Source organism: Antedon bifida, chromosome 8 (assembly GCF_963402885.1).
Source record: "Antedon bifida chromosome 8, ecAntBifi1.1, whole genome shotgun sequence".
Classification (NCBI taxonomy): Eukaryota; Metazoa; Echinodermata; class Crinoidea; order Comatulida; family Antedonidae; genus Antedon; species Antedon bifida.
In genome coordinates this window covers 15,176,315-15,196,781 of record NC_136233.1, presented here as the reverse complement: position 1 = coordinate 15,196,781, position 20,467 = coordinate 15,176,315, and the positions used below count along the sequence as shown (strand labels likewise).

Here is a 20,467-nt window from a genome sequence, read left to right as displayed (position 1 = left end):
TCGCAATTGTGGACATGGGTGTGTGTAAAGGTATTATACGCCCATGGGTGTAACTTAACCCCGCCACTAATAAGAAACGTTGGGGGTCATTTTCATTCCGCCCGTCACGCCGTCTTTGACCACAGGTGGTGGAATGCGCTTCCTCAAAATAAGATATCATAATCGTTTATTTCTGTTACTCATACGGCCTTCAAGTAAAAATAAGATACATTCCACGTGTAAGTTACATAACAATTAAACCTATATTTGTGAAATACTAAATGCATATCGAAGTTTAGGCCTTGAGAGATTAATAATGCTCCGTGGATTACATTTGAATAATGCGTTTAATTGAATTATAGAATACACTTGTAGCCCAATTTGCAATGGATTAAATCTGCACATCAAGGAAAAATGAACTAGTAATTTTAGAACTAAGTAGGCCTACTTAATAATTGTTTTGATATTGTTTAGTAGGCTCTAGCTACGCACCCACCAACATATTAAATGTAGGTCCTATCTGGATTGTAATTGCCCTAATTGACTTTCTACTCGGCGGTTACACATAAATAAAAAATACATGAAAAATGTGATATAGAATATCACAATTAGATATTAAGATTATTAGATAGATTAATAAAGATATTAAAAGATGCTTAATTGGTCAGTTTGCCTTGATCATAGCATGGAGCAAAGAATAAGGATCACGTCAATATTGCGTGATATAGAATTTTAATATTATCAGGATTAAAATATTTAGTGCAGTAAAATGTATTTTGTTTCAGTGCAATTTAAAATTAATTTAATGCTTTAAAAAATACTTATTAATACTTATTATTAATACTTATAAATGTATATATCAAAGCAAGAGCTAATGTTGTAATTTAGGCCCGAGATATTTTTTGCAGAATGGACGAGGACGGCATATAACTGATACATCATACTCATCAAAAACGACTGCAAAATATAGCTCGTCCTCTGTGATATTTTAGAGGGCAGCAAACACAATACCTTATACGTCATAACATTGAAGTTGATAGGAAAATGACGGGTACAGTAATTCCTCCATGATAGGACCCGATTTTACTGTATATTTTTATAATATTATTTAGTTTTTTTTTTCTTAACAGTAGGCTACCGTGCGCTTGGCGTTATTTTGGCCGAAGATAGGCAAGGCTCTTGAAATAGTAGACCCTTAATTAATAAGATTAAGAACAATTAAAACAAAAATAAAGAAAATTATGTAGCAAAAATTAATATACAAGAAAACTTAAGCCATATGTACAAACACATAAAAAGTGTATTATGATAATACAATAACCGAAAAATGATTACAGAAAAAAAAAAAACACAAATTAACATAGAGCTTGAACCTATCCGTAATCGTTGACAACTAAAAAATATATACTTTAATTTATTTTCGATGAAACAAACATTTAAATTATTTAAACAAAATTAAATGTAAGACTCAAAAGGATACTTGAATATTATTATTAGTGAAGTCGGTAATTAATTTAGATTAGACTGAAAATGTGCATATAATGTTTATTTTCTTTGTTATTACAGTATAATCACTTTTTAAAAGAAGGGTCGCATACTATGTAATAAAATACAATACACATTCATTGTAGACTAAAAATTAAATTCTCAAGATGTATTCTGTCAATTTAGAGTTACACTTGTATTTTATTTATCTGAAATTATTCAGTCAGTGGATATTAATTTTTAAGAAGTACTTAGGAAAATTATCCAGACTTGGGCGTCATCTGCTATAGGCAGAACAATGTCGAATAAAGAAAAATGCCTTTAACGCGACAGGACAAAAGACCACCTATTTAGCATAAGAATTGACGCATGCGTAATAGGGTACGCCATATTGTAGGCGCTAAAAAGCTATTTCCAGGGCGTGTAAACCATACATTTTACACTGGATTGTATCCATATATAGTCCAGATATTGATTCAATCCACCGTGTTTTTAAACAAATAGCTTCTATTCTCCATCATAGCTGAGCTAGTAAGTATTTTTTATTTGTTCTTTATAGAAAAACAAGGGAATTTTACATAGCCCGCCCCCTACATGGACGGGAAAATTGTTCGGAGGCATAATTAGATATACAGGTAAAAAGTAGAGTATGCTAAACGTTTTGGTCATTTTCTATTAATGTATGCATTAACTTGGCTCAAATAGGACCCATATTTGCTCACAAGACACCACTTAAAGGTTCTATGTAAGTTTTAAATGTGTATTTTTATAATTTAGGACTTGGTGGCGGTGTTTTATTTCGCGCCCCCAATAGAATTTTGGTGTGATGATAGCGTAGGCTAGGTAAATTGGAGGCGTGCTTCCCGCCTGTTCTTTGTTTGCCTCCCTCTCCTGGTTTACACCGGGCTTAGCTTTTTGAAGCTCAAAATAAGAAAAATACACACTTCGAATTAACGAGGGAATCTCGCTATATTGTGTAGGAAACCTGTTGGATCTGCCAGTGATTATAACTTTTAAAAAGTACCATGAATTAAAATTATGTTAATGCATTCAATATCCCTCCCTTTTTTTTTATAATGCAGTCATTTTACATAAAAATAGACCCAAACAATTGAGATTAAAGAGGCTAGTAGACTTTTTAAGAAATTAATCCTACTGTACTACTACTGGATATCCCCTACTACTAGCCTGCCACTTATATTCTAGTACCATGACCATTTTAGTGATAATTAATGGGTCATCCTAAATTCTAAGCACTGAAAGTTTCTAATTGCATTTTAACAATAAACTTCAATTTTAGTGCTATATAGACGTCAAAAACGTTTAGTAATGTGAAATAAACAGCAGAAAATGAAATATTGAATTGGCATTTAAAAAAACAAAGGTGTACTTTTACTTTTATACAGGGCCGATTTTACATGCAGGTGGTTGACAAAAACCATGCCATATATTGGTCTCCGCCTTAATAGTATAATATCCAATCCAATGGTTAATTAAAAATGAGTGACTAAATCTTTTGTAGTTTACAGTTTGACTCCACCCGTACCAGCCTCTCTCTGAAAATCAGAAATTCTGATTTGAAGTTTATATTAAATGTATATCTTGTATCCTCTGTAGCTTCTATCATGGAAGGTGGTGGAGACGCAACAGCTGTAACAGCCGAGAGTTCAACTACTGTTGACCCAGCTTCAATGAACGTCTTAGAGACATATTTGCAAAACTTCAATCAGGAGCTTTCATCAACGACACAGGTAGCAGAACAGGTAAACATTAGTTAAACCTACTGAAACACTATTTTAACTTTTCAAGAATTTTGTTTATCAGGCGCGGATTTAGGCGGGGCCTAAACAGGCTTTAGCCCCTAAAATTTAACAAATATAAAAAAAAATATTTGTATTTTTCAGCAACCTGACAAATCATTTGTGTTTAACCGCTTGGCCACTCGCTCGTACTGTAGTGTGTATCGCTTATTATAAAAAATGTGATGACCAATAAATAGTTTTAATAACGAAACATGTGTAATTCTTCAAAACTACAATTTGCTTCCGTTTTTTAGGTAAAAAAACCTGTAGAAACCCAAGTAGCTGTGGCCAGTGATATTGTACCCTCTGTGCAACAGGAGGTTGACACAGCTGAAGAGGTAACCACAGAACAGGTGACTACAGAACAAATACAGAATCAAGAGATCACAGAGGTTGTTGAGCAGAGCGATGTACAAGTTACAGTACAGGTTGCAGAGCAGGTGACAGAAGCAGATGTACCTGAACAGATAGAAACTGTTGCTATACCTGTGCAAGAGATTGAGCCAGCACAAGCTATAACATCTGTTAATGGTAAGATTTGAAAATCTATTTCAACTGCTGTTGTCCTGCCACAGTAGAAAGCATTCAATTTGCGATGACCTACGAACAAGAGGTCATTTTAATTCATTGTGTGCATGTCAGGAAGTTTAGTGATTTCTAGATACGTCTAGAGGATGAAAAATCAATGTATGCTGTAGGCTGCCGATCGTCGCAAAACTAAAGCTCCCTATTCTACAATGACATACAGCCTACAGTCCTTTGTAGTTTGTACAATATAGTAGTTGTGTTCTGGATGGGAGATCGTCTGGGAACATTGCACCGGATGCTGTATACAGTATACCGAAGAGTGATGGTGTAATGATAATATCAGACTAGCATGTCATAAGCATGGGTTCGAGCCTATCTGTATCATACTGATTGTATCCTTAGGCAAGATGCTTTACTTTCATTGCCTCGTCCTTTGGATGTGATGTAAAGCTGTTGGTCTTGTGTACATATAGTGCATGTTGAAATTGGTACACTATTTGAATAGAACAAGGGAAGCTGATTTGGTAGGCGCTGCACTGCTGGCTGCTGTGGTGACTTAACCCGAATTTCCCCAGTTTCCAGTTAAGCTTGAGGACCATAATAAATACACCTTTACATTTACTATCATTCTGTTTCAGTGGTACAAGGTAACACCCATACAGTTACCCATGATCATGTTGATATGGACATAACTCAGACATTGCAGCTACTAGCCAACGCTTCAGCAAACCTCTCGGCTCCAATCACTACAACTATTGATGGTCACACCACCACTGAAACCGTTGCCAATGTACAGACTATGGCAGAGAGTATGGGCCAGGCATTTATACAAGGGATTGAGGAGGCTGGGCAGAGTGTGTCGCTTAGTACTGCTGGTGAGTTTAGGTGGATTTTCTTTCGGGCTGAAATTAGGATGAGTGGAAGGCTTTATAATGAGCTACAGGCTGGTTAGGGTGGGTGGCATAACAGGATAGTTAAAACTTTAGAAATACAACTTGAGTTTGCCTCCCTCCCTTTTTTTAAATTAGGCCTACTGGACAAATAAATATGGTTTATACAAAAGTAGAAGTTAATATTTGATTACCATATTTAATGTTATAATGCTATAGTTTGCAATACATTACATATGCAGTTCTGAAAATTTAGTTTAGTTTCTTGACGTTTCAATTAATATGCTTCAATCGTCCTTAAGACTGCAGGTAGTCCAGAATAAATGCTATTTATTATGTTTAATGATATCAAACTTATATTGTTACAGAGGCACTACAGAGCCTGCAGAGTGGGCAAGGACAACAGGTGGTTATGGTAACTCAAGAAGGTGACCAGGAGTCTACGCAGCAACAGGTTTTAATGGTTGCCATGCAGAATGATGGTAATGTTAGTGGTGCTCAAGGAGTAGGCCCTCTAGCGTTCTCAGATCCAGTGAACGTGGTTGGAGGTAATGTTGTCTACCAAACAACCAACCTACCACACCTTGTGCCTGTCTCCCAATCTACACAGGTATGTCACCTTAATACAATATATGTTTGGTCCTACTGTGATTCGATATTGCCCCGCTAGCAATAAAATTCCCACCAACAATATATTTAATATTTAATACCGTATTATAAAACATACAATCCCTCTTGGTTACCTGAGACCCTATTTCATATTTTAAAAAATTGTACATACTATTTTCATTGATTTTCTGATGAATGAATTTATTCATATAAAAGCCAAAGAGAGAGTTTACTGACCAATCAGGATGTAAAGAAATTAGCAAATGTGACCTCAAGGATAACGCATGGGATATATATAAATTTAGATATGAATTTTCTCACTACCAGTCTGTTACTACTAGTTTGACAAAAAAAGTGTGATGTACCCAAATATGGTAGTGATATGCTCAAATATGGTAATGATATGACATCATCACGTCCATATATGGGCACATCACATTTGAATTTGCCTTATTGTCAACTAAACGTTATTTTAAACAACAAAATCTACTTTGCTTCAATCTAGGATCAAACGACCACCATCCAGGCTACCGACCAATCTGGCCAGGTTTATACCATCATTCAGACCCTAGACGGAGAAACACCAGTAGCAGTGACTGAGGGCCAGGCTCAGTCTACTTACACTGAGCTAGAAGTGTCGCAGGCAACTGAAGTTGCTGGCAAGTCTGGAGAGGTTGTCCATGTGGTTGATGCTCCGTCTGCTGATGGAACAGAGGAAGTGCAGACACAGGTAGGATATCGCACATTTGGTCTATTCCATTTGAATTGGCATATTGAGTAACCATTGTGCTCAACAGACATATCTGTTTAAGTAATTTTTGTATTCAAATGGTTAACGTAGATTAGCGCAAAACTTTCCTGGACACAGGGTTGCATTAAGCTCTGTCTACACTATCAAACTAGTTTAACAAAAAAGGTGTGATGTGCCCAAATATGGTAGTGATATGGTAGTGACATCATGTGATGGGCACATCACATGTTTTTGTAACATAAGGTTTGATAGTGTAGACAGATCTTTAGAGGCACATGCTCTCTCTCCCCCCCCCCCCCTTTTGACAACTATTTTCGGCTATTATATTATAGGTTAACGCTCCCGCATTAAAAAAATCCTTGATCTGTCCCTGCAAAACACCTACTAATAATTTATTGAATTTGGAAATGTAATTGTGTCACGATTTCTTTTAGCAGATTGTTATTGTGCGTGAGGTAGACGCCGAAGAGGGCAAAGGTCAAGACCACTCCGTTTATGACTTCTACGCTGGTGAAGATGATGACGCTCCGGTCACTACCGCAAGCAAGTCAGACAAGGGCGACACACCGAAGAAAGGCAAAAAGTTTGTTGTTCCGAAATTTGATGATGGCCGTCTTATTGATCAGGTTTTCAATCGTGTGAAGAAGTCACCTACCAGCCCACGTCAACCAAAGGTTCACGAGTGCAACATGTGCGGCCGTATCTTCAGAACCTCAACACTTCTGAGAAACCACATCAACACTCACACCGGAACCAAGCCGTACAAATGTCAGATGTGTGATAAGGCTTTCGGAACATCTGGCGAGTTAGGCCGCCATATGAAGTACATACACACTCACGAAAAACCCCACAAGTGTCCACTATGCGATTATATTAGTGTGGAAGCGAGTAAGATCAAGAGACACATGCGCTCCCATACCGGTGAGAAGCCGTACAAATGTACTTTGTGCGACTATGCAAGTACCGATAACTACAAGTTGAAACGTCACATGCGTATCCATACTGGAGAGAAGCCATTCCGATGTGGTGAGTGCGACCAGTCCTTTTCACAAAAGAGCAGCTTGAAAGAGCACATGTGGAAGCATACGGGAAACCGGCCGCAGCACAAGTGCGAATTTTGTGAGACCAGCTTTGGACGTGTTGCCGACATGAAGACCCACATCAAGAAGATGCACACCCAAGGAGAGGCATTGATTTGCAAATTCTGTGAGAATGGATTCACCGATAGATACAGCTATACTCAACACATTAAGATGCATCGTGGTGAGAAAATATTCAAGTGTGGTGAGTGCGGTTATATGGCTCCCCAGAAACGCCATCTGATGATACACATGAGGGTTCACACAGGAGAAAAACCATACCAATGTACCGATTGCGACGAGACCTTCAAACACCGTCAGACCTGTATCAATCATGCTAGGATTAAGCATGGTCACATTTTGGAGTTCCCCGACTTGAAGCGCAAGAGATCTGAGTCGGAAGACGATTCTCCATCAAAGCGGGTCTCGCGAAGACAGAAGATGATAATTATGGGAGCTGTTGGCGCTGAAGAGGGAGGAGATGGACAGAGTATTCCTTCAGAAGTTGTCGAGAATGCTATTGGCAGAGTTCTTCAAGAGACTGAAGGAATGAATGTTGAAGGTGGTGTGCCAGTGACAATTCTGACTGTGACTCAAGGTCCTGATGGTACAATGCAACAGGTTGAGCAGACACTGCATGTAGTTGATGGGCAGTTGACATCGATCGAAGGCGAAACATCTACTGTTGTTGAAGGGGGAGCTGAAGCTACACAAATTACGAACGAACAATTGCAACAGATCCAACAACAGATTCAACAGGGTGAAAGCAGTTCCATTGCTACACCAGAACAGGCTCAAGTAGCTGAACAAGCACAAGGCACTGAACAGGCTCAAAGCACTGACCAGGCTCAAGTTGACGCACAAGAACAAGGTGCTATGCAAATTGTGATGGAAATAGATGAAACTGCTCAGAAACAACAAGTCGAAGAAAACTTGCCACAGACGAGCTCTGAGCAGGCAGTGGTACAAGAGGTAGAAGAAGTTGAAGCTGTACCTCCTGTCGAGACGAGCACACTACAGGAACAGGAGCAACCACCACAACAACTCACAGAGGAACAACAGACACCAGCTAATGTTGACATGCAAGAGGTCACTGAAGTTATTGAACAACCAATAGAAGAAGAGATTGAAGAAGATGGGGATAACACCATTTATCTTTTTGTTGAAGAGCAGTAAATGGATTTCTTCAGCAACACGATTGTATGTACAATACAAATTTTAACATAATGATTCGGTATTATAAACTATTATAAAAGTGTATTGGTATAAATATGCAAATTCCATAACACCATTAAAGTTGATTCAATTGATTTTAGTTGATTTCTAGTGAGCTGGTTGTCCATTGTCCGCTGTCCACCTGTTAAGATATGCTAAAATCACTTTGTGTGGTTCTTGTTTATAATTGTTAGAAATAATAGCCAATTCTACATACTGTATCTATAATTTTGCCAGTATCATAGGCAAATTCTGTGATACAGTGTCGCATATCTATCACATGTGATGCTTGTATCATAAGCCTGGCGTTAATTTAAATACAGACATCATATGTGACACTGTGTTACAGAGTTTGGCTATGGTACTGGGTGTATTATACCATATGTGGAGATACAGTACAGAATTGGGTGGAAACAAAATGTATTTGTAAATAGTCCAACACTTTCAGTTGATAGCATTCATTATTTTGCTTGAGAGCTTCCATATAGTGCTAAATTCGTTGTGTAGTGTTTATTTCTGTTCTATTTATGTATATAATTTCATTTCTCATGACCTTCATACTTTTAATAATGTATTTATGTGACTTGATGTCATTTTGTGTGCATTGCTGACTTGTAACATATTTTGGGTTTTTCGCTTCAATGCAATGTGGAATTTTAAATTATTATTTTGTCATGTTTAATAAGAAAATCATCATTGGTATTGTAATTCAGTCTTTTGTATTTTATGTATAGATATCAATTTTGTAGAGTTTTTTTTAGTAATTGTTACTGCCACATTAAAATGGTAGCATTTTCACTACAGTAGAAACCCTATTAAGGGGACATCTTCAGGTTCAAACAAACTGTCCCCTCAATAGGCATTGGCCATAGTGGTCAAACATATGTTGCCTCCTGTTTGTTCCACGCGAAAGTGTCGCTTTAATAGGGCTGTCCCCTGAATTTGGATGTCCTCTGAATTGGGAATTCCCCTGAATTGGGATTTCCCCTGAATTGGGATTTCCCCTGAATTGGGATGTCCCCTGAATTGGGATTTCCCCTGAATTGGGATGTCCCCTGAATTGGGATGTCACAAAAAGGCCTTCTACTGTATCTGATTAAAATTGTGAAATTGTAAAAGTTTTATTTATGATTTTAAAAATATACAAACTCGGTTATTAAGTGCATTCCAAATATAATTTACAAGTGATTGAATGTATTGGATACTTTCATGTGCAGCAGTGGTGTTAGAAAATGATATGCACACTAGGTATGTAGTCAATAGTGTTTTTAACCTACCAAATATTTGTCATAAATAATGCAAAAATGTTAATATCATCAGTATAATGAAAAATGGGAACATAAAAATTGACAAGTCGGCTCTCCAATTGATTGAAGATGTAGCCTGCCGTTTCCTCCGTTCATCGGACTGATGCTCAATGTGGATGTCCAGTATTTTGAATGCATTTTATGTATAGGCATATGAATTTAGAATCTCGGAGAGTCTGGTTTGACTGGACACATTTTTGAAAGTTTTTAAAACTGTTAAGCTAGTGGGTTGTACTTTTAGATTAAAGCATATTATTGAAATCTTCTGTTTACTGTAAAGTAAATGTTTCTTTATTGAAATTAAATGAAAATATTTGATCGTTTAGAATAAATTTACACCTAGTTGTACACATGTTATCAATTTTTTTCTAACATTTATGATTTTTAAATGCATTATTATATAGAATAAAGTACAACTGGAGTGATTAGGTTTTGATGCAGTTGGTTTTTTAATATGTTTATAAAATGTATAACATAATGTACCAGTCCATGGCTATTACACAGTTATCGCTACAAACCCGGCCCAATCACTAAAAAAAGTTCAGGAAATGTATTGCGCCCTCACATGTGGGAAACGAAGCGAAGCGGTAATTTTGTTTTGATTATTTTTGAGGAGAGAGGCCAACAAAATAGACAGCAAAAGATGACCCTTTGAGACGAGAAATATGAACAAATTTAATAAATATATTTTATTTGTAGATTTGCTACCAAATAATGGTATGTATAAGTATTGCTAAATCTGTATAACATGTAAAATTTCCGTCGGTTCTAGCTAGGCCCTACATACATATCAATTTACTGGCCTTACTTGCTACACTAACTAGGCCTACTGCATCCTGAGGGGGATGTTGCGGCCGTGACATGTGGCATATATGGCTGAAGTAAACGGCCTAGCCTAGATAGGGAGAAGTTTAGAAGGCAAGTAATAGAATACTGTATGTCATTGTCACTCTTGGATTTAATTGTTTGAAACTATCCTATAATTATTCAAAACTTTTATTTTAATTTATTTCTAATAATAAATACAGATGGAAATTATGATGAAGTCGTCGGCTACAATGGACAAGCTTGTTTCGTAGCATGTGTTTGTACATGTGGTAGGACGATATCAGAGGCTGATAATATAAATGCCAGTTGGACATGGGTCAGCAACAATCAAGAATGGAAGAGTCTTTTAGCATGCAATCAGACAAGTTCTGAACGGTCAGTAAATTTAGCTGCGTGCGACATGAATAAGTATATTAAATAAGTGGAATTTAGCAATGTCTTGTGTCTGAATTTAGCACAACTTAGAGAGTATTAGTAGAGGGCCACAATAGAAAGCAGTGCTGTCAGTGATCTGGGCTACTTTTGTTAAAGAAGATTAAATTTATATACTATATTTTTTCTCCTTTTTTGTACAGGTCATGTGATGATTCTCTTGTAGCTGACCATTTACACAACTTGGCAAATAAACTACCTCACGCTGGTAAATATTTGTCATCATTAATATCAGCAGACTAAATGGTCAATAGTATTACATTATTATTAGGCCTACCACCAAACTTTTCCCCCATGAATCCCAGTGACCTGGGTAAATAACTGAACAGACTACATATAATTTACAAACCTGTTATAAACAAAAGTAAGTGCAATAAATATTTAATTGTGGATTACATTACTGAAAATAAATAGTTTTCATATTATTTTTTTACTATAATTATTAAGGTTATCAGGTTCAAGTTGTCTGGACATTTCATAAGGATCGTAAGTTAGCACTTTGTTCAAACCTACTCATGTTCGGTGCTCTTAAACGACTACAATGCTGGCATAATGCGCAGATTGTTTACGTTTTACCAAAGGATGATGATATGTCTTCAGTACAGTCTTGGATAGACTATCTAGATATTGAGGTATCTAACAATGTAGAGGATGTCTTGCAGAGAAGATCAGTATGGCATGGACAGATGTCTTTAACTGATAGAAAGGTATGCCTCACTTTTTTGTGTTAATCTCTCAGTGTCTACACTATCAAACTAGTTTGGCAAAAAACATGTGATGTGCCCATATATGGTAGTGCTATGACATCATCATGTCCATTTATGGGCACATCACATAAAGTTTGATAATGTAACAATTGAATATCTATCAAGTTCAATAATTATTTAAATATCTGTTGTGTAATGAAATTTTGATTATTGCTATGTCACTTAGTTTTAAATTCATCTGAATGATGGATGAAACTACGCCAGGACTGTTTAAAGCACCATTGGCTGGTCCTATCATTAACCAAGGGCTTCTTTCGTCCGGCAGTGCCCATCTTGACCAGATGAGAGACATAAGCCAATACGCCTGAGGCTGCCATTAGAGTCAGCAGTGCTGATTTCAAATGCCTAATGGGACCCCAGCTACATATACAGCACCCGATATTCCCAGTATGGTCTCCCATCCAAGTTCTAACCGGGCCCAACATAGTTTAACTTCGGTGATCTGGCGATCTAACATGGTTAAAGGTATTTAGTACTGTAGTATGGCAAGATTTGGATTTTAAGACCAAGGAGGCAGTACAGCATGGTGTACCGCAAACCTGTCAAGGCTCTGTCTACACTATCAAACTAGTTTGACAAAAAAAGTGTGATGTTCCCCAATGGTAGTGATATGCCCCAATATGGTAGTGATATGACGCCAAGCTTCAACTTTGTTTTTTTTTTCAGAATCTAATCAACTGTGTACTACCTGGTTTCTCATTGGTTGATCTTGGAACGACAACTGAAGATTACGATGATGATGACAATTTGTTGATACATAAACGTCAGTACATGTCAGTTGTACAAGTTATAAATAAGGATGATGTTCCTCTAGCTTATATCACACCTCAACATTACAAGCTGTATCCTTCTATTCTATGTGTTTAAAGATTATATTTGTATTACATTAGAACCTCTATTAAGGGGACACCTTCAGGACCCTAAAGCTCAGTCTACACTATAAAAAAAGTGCCTACATTTGGTAGTGATATAACATCATCATGTCCATGGGCACATCACATTTTTTTCACATAGAGTTTGATAGTGTAAACAGAGCCTTAGTAGGGTTGTCCCCGAATAGGCAGTTGGGGGTAGTGTTAAAAACATATGCAGTTTTTCCTCTCGTTGCGTTGCCCCTTCTTAATAGGGTTGTGCCAAAGGAAGGCTGCTATTGTATTGTCTTGGCCCTTGGTGGATTGATTATATAAAGTTAATCAAGAAATAAACTTAAATTTGTTCTTAACTAACACACCTCCAGATCAGTTATGGCGAATAGCTGTTGGGTGGATGTGTCTCGCTGTTTTCTTGAGTCCATAACTGAGGATGAAAATATAGCAATGATAGTAACATTAGAATGCCAGAAATTATCAAAGGCAATGTTGTCTCCACCAGAATGTAGGTCTACCATCAAATGGAAACGTCAGATTTCAGCTAACCCTATGGATTTTAAAGGTAGATACACATTATTTCTAAAAGTTTTTGTCAAACTAGTTTGATAGTGTAGACAGAGCTTAAAAGAATTTAATTTACCTTAAATTTTCAGTTCCCGAAGTTGACTTAAGAGGTTCATGGTTTAGTATCAACTTGTTACTGTGTAATGATGGAGACGATGGTTGTAATGCATTTGTGCTGTTATCTCCTTCTGACTTCAATGGACATGTTATGGTTGATCTAGCCAATTTGGCTAACCAATATCAATCGGGTATGTGTGAACAAGGTTTTAATTATGTACAGAATTATTATATTTATTCAAACTTTTTAACAATTTAAAAAAAGAATATTTACATACAGATTTTTTATATTATTATTATTGGTATTGTAAAAAACAAACTTTTTTCAACACCAATAATAATGAAAATAATTATCCTGGATTTATAAAGTGCCTAATGTTGTGAAACCTCTAAGCACTGTACAAATTATTACCCTCGTTATTTTTAATATCCAACACGAATGGAAACATACTCCCATAATGCAGCTAGTAATCAGTGCAAAGTTGTGTCTGTTGACTGTACCAGGTACCCATTTGTGCACCTGGCTGGAAAGAGGCAAGCGTGAGTAAAGTGTCTTGCCTAAAGATACAAGCATTGAGAGTTGGATTCATACCTATGATCTCAAGATCATTATTCCAATGTCCAACACACTGCGCCACACACCCTTGTATACAATACCATATTGCCTCAATATTAACCATAAATCTATTAAGCTCTATTTACACTATCAAACTCATTTTACAAAAAAAGTGTGATGTGCCCAAATATGGTATTGATATTCCCAAATATGGTAGTGATATGATATCATCATGTCCATATGGGCACATCACATTTTTTTTCACATTAAAGTTTGATAGCGTAGACAGAGCTTTATACCAATATACAGACTTCTCTCCCCTGACCATCTTCCAAATTTTGTTTTGAAAATTTGTACTTTTATGTTTAACTTTAGAAGTGAATGAAGATGAACAGGCAATAGAGAAAATTGCAGAGTTGGATGCTGAGAAAGTTGTCAACAGTGAGGATAACGTTCCCAAAATACAGCTGGACATTCTACAGAGATGGTCAGGTAATTATTTATAGGATTACGGTGCAAAAAAAATTGCATGATTATAAAAACCAAATATAACCCCAAAATATCACCTGACACCTAGATATCACATGACCCCTAGATATCAACCTGATCCCTAGATATCAACCTGATCCCTAGATATCAACCTAATCCCTAAATATCAACCTGATCCCTAGATATCAACCTAATCCCTAGATATCAACCTGACCCCTAGATATCAATCTGACCCCTAGATATCAACCTGACACCTAGATATCAACCTGACACCTAGATATCAACCTGACCCCTAGATAGCAACCTGACCCCTAGATATCAACCTGACCCCTAGATATCAACCTGACCCCTAGATATCAACCTGACCCCTAGATATCAACCTAACTCCTAGATATCAACCTAACCCCTAGATATCAACCTAATCCCTAAATAAACCAAGTCTAAACTTAAGGATGTTATGAATACAGTTTTGAGTAAATGTCTTTCTTTGCACATGTTTATATTTCAGAAGACCAGAAGAATCGGAATCAACAACCTACAATTACGGATGAAGAGATGAAATGGTTTTTGAATTCTGTGAGAACACAGTATTTTAATCGTGCAATAGTTCAAGAGATTCAGTCAACAAGTAACACTCTAAACCAAGATGAAGGGGTTACTACAGGTCAGTTGGTTTTTAAATTGTAGTATTACTATATACCTTAAAGCACTGTACATAATGCAACTATGAACCCTCAAATTGTGTTTGTTGCATAATGAGTAAACAAACTCTGTGTCAACTCAATAAATAAATTGTATAGGAAATGCTGGAGCACAAGAAGGCTGTATTATGGCTATGATGTAGTTTAAGTAGTTCACAACTGAATATACTGAATGGTATATTGGCTTAATGACTATTAATGAATACAGTATTTTCTATGTCCAGAAAGACTTTTAAACAATGAATTTATATTTTATTATATTGTCTGATTATTTTTTGATATTGACTTACTGTGTACCCTTTTATTTTGTTTTTCATTCTAAACCTTGAATAATTTACCGTCATCATAAGCATCATTTTTCCCACCTTTTTGTTTCAGAATTAGATTTGAGTCCATCATGCTGGGTTGAGCGACAAGCCCTGCAGAGCAAGGAATCTTACATTCGTAAAATGAAGCGGTTCAAATCCTCGGACAGGTCGCTAGCTGGTATTTCTGCACCACCAGTTGATAGCAGTAAGTACAGAACTTTTTAGCACGCTAAAGGCGCATGTCGTGGGGAGGTGGCTGGGGGACCTCAATACATTTTTAGCACCCCACCTCCCTTTCTAATAATTTATAAGCAGCAATTTTGTAGGATTCCAGCCATACTGTCAAAAACCCTGTTTTACTTACTACAGAATTGTATGTCATTTTGTCCTTACTGTATTATCCTTGTCTTATAGTCTTTATATATATTCTTTTTTTTCCCTTTAAATGATTCATTCATTCATTCATTCAAAGTAAGGCCTTATCTTTTTGTTTTCTAGAAATCACACTAGATGCAAAAGAGTTTATAAAACATTTTGGTAGAGATGGTACGGCATTAGCAGAGGAGCTTTCTCCAATTGCAGTCGTTAACGGTTCTGGCAGATGCCCGTCCATTTCTATGTCAGGAACACAGGGACTTGAAGATGTTAGCAATGCACCGTTTAATGAGGCTCTCAAGTACAACTACTATGGAATTAAGTACGTTCCTTTTGATGTAAAATATAATAATTTGACTTGACATCTTTTTAAAACTGAAAAAACTTTTTTGAATTATAAACACAAAAAAAATACACTTTACAGTCTTATAGGAAATTCTCTCTAAAACAGAATTTGGTTGATTCCAACTTCATTTTTACTTTTCAAAACCAGTGGCTATACAGTATTTATCAATCACATTTGGTCTTAATTAATTCTCCTAAGTGAAATTGTGGCCATATTCACTAATCAAACTTAACTGAAGTATTTCACTTAAGTTTGATTAGTGAATATGGCCACAGACATTCAGGTCCAGCCAATAGGGTATATGGTTTTGATATAGTGTACTACAATGCAACATTGAAGAATGTATTATGTTTTTATTAATATATATTATTGATATTACAATGATTTAGCTACTGCTTAGATTCAAGAAATGCTGTATATTATGATGAAAAATATCAGAAACTTGAGTGTAGAATAATTCGCAACGAGACCGCATCAACATGTACGATTGAGCAGGTAGATTCACCAGCCACAATGGCTATAAACCCTGTAAGACGGTCGCCTAGAAAACGCCTTGCAAGAACACCGGTGTCAAAAAGTAAAAGTCACAGAAAATACCAGTCGCCAAGGAGTGCAAAGAGAAGGGCAAGCGTGAAACTAGAGACAAGTAGCAAACGGTGTGGTAGTTTTATGAATTTACAATAGATATTAAATCATTTACAGCCACCAAAATCACATGATTTTATCTATCTGTATATTAACCCTTTATAAAAATACTTTACCCATTTACAGGCCTTCAAGAAGTCCAAGAGTCTCCAAGGCATGCAAAGGGCCATCTTTAGCAGGGAACACAAGTGTTGCGAAAACAGAGGAAGTGATCGCACCTTCACAAGCGGTGGCTACAGTAGAAAAGAAAAGTCAACAATCTGAGAAGACTGCTCAAGTTAAAAAAGGCCAGTCACGATCAGAAAGACATAAAAGAGTAAGTTGTTTTAAAATATTATTTAATAATAATAATTAATAATATAATTATAATATAATTTTAAAATAATTATTTCCCATTGGTAAATAATTTTATATTGTAATGTTTTTGCTTGTTAATGCCAAGTATTATAGAAAGATTGAAAAAAAAAAATCAATTTCCTAAAATACCATCACAGTTTGTATAATGCTCTGTCTACACTACCAAACTTTATGTGACATAAAATGTGATGTTGAAGGACATGATGATGTCATATCACTACCATATTTGGGCATATCCCTACCATATTCAGGCATATCACACTTTTTTGTCACATAAAGTTTGATAGTGTAGATAAGGTTTAACAGTTGCATCACATGACTGTGCAAACACAAGGTCATTTGCATATTTATACAGTATTGGTCAAAATGTTTATTCTATTTATAGAAACTGAAATATATTGTTGACGATACATTAAAGTCTAAAGGAATTGCAAAGAATGATGTGTGCTATCCAGGATGTGCACAACGGCTGTTTTCATTGACCAAAAGCTTTGTACAGGTAAATCTGTTTAGATCATAGATACTATTTACCTACTAGAGGGTTAACTACATTGACCAAAAGCTTTGTACAGGTAAATCTGTTTAAATCATAGATACTATTTACCTACTAGAGGGTTAACTACATTGACCAAAAGCTTTGTACAGGTAAATCTGTTTAGATCATAGAGATACTATTTACATACTAGAGGGTTAACTACATTGACCAAAAGCTTTGTACAGGTAAATCTGTTTAGATCATAGAGATAGTATTTACCTACTAGAGGGTTAACTACATTGACCAAAAGCTTTGTACAGGTAAATCTGTTTAGATCATAGAGATACTATTTACCTACTAGAGGGTTAACTACATTGACCAAAAGCTTTGTACAGGTAAATCTGTTTAGATCATAGAGATACTATTTACCTACTAGAGGGTTAACTACATTGACCAAAAGCTTTGTACAGGTAAATCTGTTTAGATCATAGAGATACTATTTACCTACTAGAGGGTTAACTACATTGACCAAAAGCTTTGTACAGGTAAATCTGTTTAGATCATAGAGATACTATTTACCTACTAGAGAGTTACCTACATTGACCAAAAGCTTTGTACAGGTAAATCTGTTTAGATCATAGAGATACTATTTACATACTAGAGGGTTAACTACATTGACCAAAAGCTTTGTACAGGTAAATCTGTTTAGATCATAGAGATAGTATTTACCTACTAGAGGGTTAACTACATTGACCAAAAGCTTTGTACAGGTAAATCTGTTTAGATCATAGAGATAGTATTTACCTACTAGAGGGTTAACTACATTGACCAAAAGCTTTGTACAGGTAAATCTGTTTAGATCATAGAGATACTATTTACCTACTAGAGGGTTAACTACATTGACCAAAAGCTTTGTACAGGTAAATCTGTTTAGATCATAGAGATACTATTTACCTACTAGAGGGTTAACTACATTGACCAAAAGCTTTGTACAGGTAAATCTGTTTAGATCATAGAGATACTATTTACCTACTAGAGGGTTAACTACATTGACCAAAAGCTTTGTACAGGTAAATCTGTTTAGATCATAGAGATACTATTTACCTACTAGAGGGTTAACTACATTGACCAAAAGCTTTGTACAGGTAAATCTGTTTAGATCATAGAGATACTATTTACCTACTAGAGGGTTAACTACATTGACCAAAAGCTTTGTACAGGTAAATCTGTTTAGATCATAGAGATACTATTTACCTACTAGAGGGCTAACTAGGCTAGTGATGCTGAGCGAAAATATTTTTCCCAAAGACTTTCTCTGAAAATTCGAGAGAGGGCGTCCCATTTTAGGGAGCATTATTATGAATATGCATCATGTTTCATCTGCTCTGCGTTCGCCCTCTGAATTAACTTTTTAATACGCTTTCTGTCGAGCCGTCTGTGTAGTCAAACGGATTAAACTATGGGCTTTGCATGTTGGATGTATGGGGTTCGAATCCCATGACCAACTTCTTTTTACTTTATAGTGAGAGAGATTATTTAGAGGGTTAGGTTTAGTTATATTTAGGAAGTAGTTCGGCTATCTTTTTTTTTTCAGAGAAAGTCTTTAGGGAAAAAATTTACGCATCCAGGAACTCCTTAAAATGGCTGCTGTGTGTCTGTTAAAAAAAAATAATAACCTCAAATATTATGAAGAATATATCATTTTTGAAATACAGCACATTTTTTTTATAAAACAATGAAATTATTTAAGTATAAATATAAGTTCTTGTGGTTGTGCGTGATTGTGTACGTGACATGACCTTAAACTGGTGTATGTGATTGGCCCATTGCAGCAGCCATTTTGTTGAGTTCTTGCATCCACAGTGAATCACTTTTTTGAGCTGTGATTTTATGTAAATTTGTTAATTTTTCAACACACACAAAGTACAGTAGAAAAATGATTGCAATGGGTTGTTTAATTTAATATTCTGATTTTCTTAGGATTTAAAGTCTTCAAAAGGACTAGACCAACAGATGCGAAACATAGCAGAAAGCAATGTTGACCAGGTTATCAGTTTTGAAAAGATGAAGAAAACATGACGCTGTTACACAATGTTTAAAATGCAGTAGAATTTATTTAATCATGTGGCGGTGTTTATTAAATGGGTGAGTGATGTACACTAGACCAACGTTAGTGAACATGCCTATTCAGTCATGGGAAAAATGGCAAAAGGCTTCCTACTTTCTAGGAGTTTGATCAAATAATAATCTATATTGTTTTGACAACCAGAGTGCTGATTTTGCCATTTCCCCCCTAACTGTATTGTTTGATCTACACATGTAGTACAGACTAATAATTTAATAATTTATTTTAAGTATTATTTTTAATTACAACATTTCTATTTTGCTTGTTTAAAAATGTAAATATAAACTTAAGTAAGTGTGAGGTAGTAGATATTAAGCTCTGTCTACACTATCAAACTTTATTTGACAAATGTGACGTACCCATTTATGGTTATAACACTACCATATTTGGGCACATCACACTTTTTTTGTCAAACTAGTTTGATAATCCAAGCAAAGTAATTGATAATAAACATTTCTATCAAGATGTATCAAATTAAATTAATCACATTATCAAAATATTTGTATGGTTTCATTACACAATATATATATATAATCTATAATTTAACTATTTAATAGAAAAGATGTATTGTCTCCCAAAATATGAAAAATAAATATAAAAATTAATTAATTAAATTTCAGTATATATATGTTTAGAATTAATGTTCATTGCCTTCTCCGAAGCATCTCTTCGGAGATCCCGCCTCGTGAATAAAAATACTAAAAGATGAGGGCGTATCAATTTGATCTCTGGTGTGCGTGCGTACAACTGAGGACTAGTGCTGTTCCGCCGTACCACGCCGAGAATGTTAAAGAGTCACTATCCAGTCGAGTTTGAACAATACCATTAAAGCCCCAGTGGTCTAATGGTTAGGACATCTGCATGTCAAGCAGGCGGTCCGAGTTCGAGTCTCGGTTGGGGTGACTTTTTCTCATTCTCACAGATTTCC

At 35.8% G+C, this 20,467-nt stretch overlaps 2 protein-coding genes and 1 non-coding gene across 8 annotated transcripts; all 3 read left to right on the top strand.

Annotated features, from left to right (window-relative positions):
• Window positions 1–1,855: 1,855 nt before the first annotated feature.
• Window positions 1,856–10,073, top strand: LOC144850903 (uncharacterized). 6 transcript variants are annotated; one of them, XM_078708414.1, is made up of 7 exons: window positions 1,856–1,995; window positions 3,082–3,215; window positions 3,521–3,797; window positions 4,433–4,669; window positions 5,053–5,294; window positions 5,799–6,023; window positions 6,479–10,073. In XM_078708414.1, the coding sequence occupies exons 2-7, from the start codon at window positions 3,090–3,092 to the stop codon at window positions 8,297–8,299; spliced, it is 2,928 nt and encodes a 975-aa protein (XP_078564540.1). In that variant the 5' UTR covers window positions 1,856–1,995; window positions 3,082–3,089; the 3' UTR covers window positions 8,300–10,073. The 6 variants fall into 6 exon arrangements, with proteins under 6 accessions (XP_078564540.1, XP_078564539.1, XP_078564535.1 ...); XM_078708413.1 differs by having other exon boundaries at window positions 3,082–3,227; window positions 6,482–10,073; XM_078708409.1 differs by having other exon boundaries at window positions 3,082–3,227.
• Window positions 10,074–10,224: 151 nt separating this feature from the next.
• On the top strand, window positions 10,225–20,377 carry LOC144850908 (mdm2-binding protein-like). Its single transcript, XM_078708419.1, has 15 exons — window positions 10,225–10,362; window positions 10,674–10,848; window positions 11,049–11,113; window positions 11,353–11,612; window positions 12,339–12,514; window positions 12,910–13,103; window positions 13,195–13,353; window positions 14,094–14,210; window positions 14,716–14,871; window positions 15,287–15,421; window positions 15,715–15,913; window positions 16,327–16,593; window positions 16,709–16,898; window positions 17,325–17,438; window positions 19,395–20,377. Exons 1-15 carry the CDS (start codon window positions 10,311–10,313, stop codon window positions 19,491–19,493), a joined length of 2,358 nt encoding a protein of 785 aa, XP_078564545.1. The 5' UTR covers window positions 10,225–10,310; the 3' UTR covers window positions 19,494–20,377.
• Window positions 20,370–20,441, top strand: Trnad-guc (transfer RNA aspartic acid (anticodon GUC)). Its single transcript has one exon. It is a non-coding gene; the product is annotated as a tRNA-Asp (tRNA).
• The last annotated feature ends 26 nt before the right edge of the window (window positions 20,442–20,467 follow it).

Coding starts and splice junctions, on each gene's coding strand:
- LOC144850903 (XM_078708409.1), top strand. CDS start 3,090: ATGGAAGGTGGTGGAGACGCAACAGCTGTAACAGCCGAGAGTTCAACT. Junction 5,295..5,798: donor CTGTCTCCCAATCTACACAG/GTATGTCACCTT, acceptor GCTTCAATCTAG/GATCAAACGACCACCATCCA. Junction 6,024..6,478: donor CAGAGGAAGTGCAGACACAG/GTAGGATATCGC, acceptor GATTTCTTTTAG/CAGATTGTTATTGTGCGTGA.
- LOC144850908 (XM_078708419.1), top strand. CDS start 10,311: ATGAACAAATTTAATAAATATATTTTATTTGTAGATTTGCTACCAAAT. Junction 10,849..11,048: donor AATCAGACAAGTTCTGAACG/GTCAGTAAATTT, acceptor TTTTTTGTACAG/GTCATGTGATGATTCTCTTG. Junction 15,914..16,326: donor TACAACTACTATGGAATTAA/GTACGTTCCTTT, acceptor ACAATGATTTAG/CTACTGCTTAGATTCAAGAA.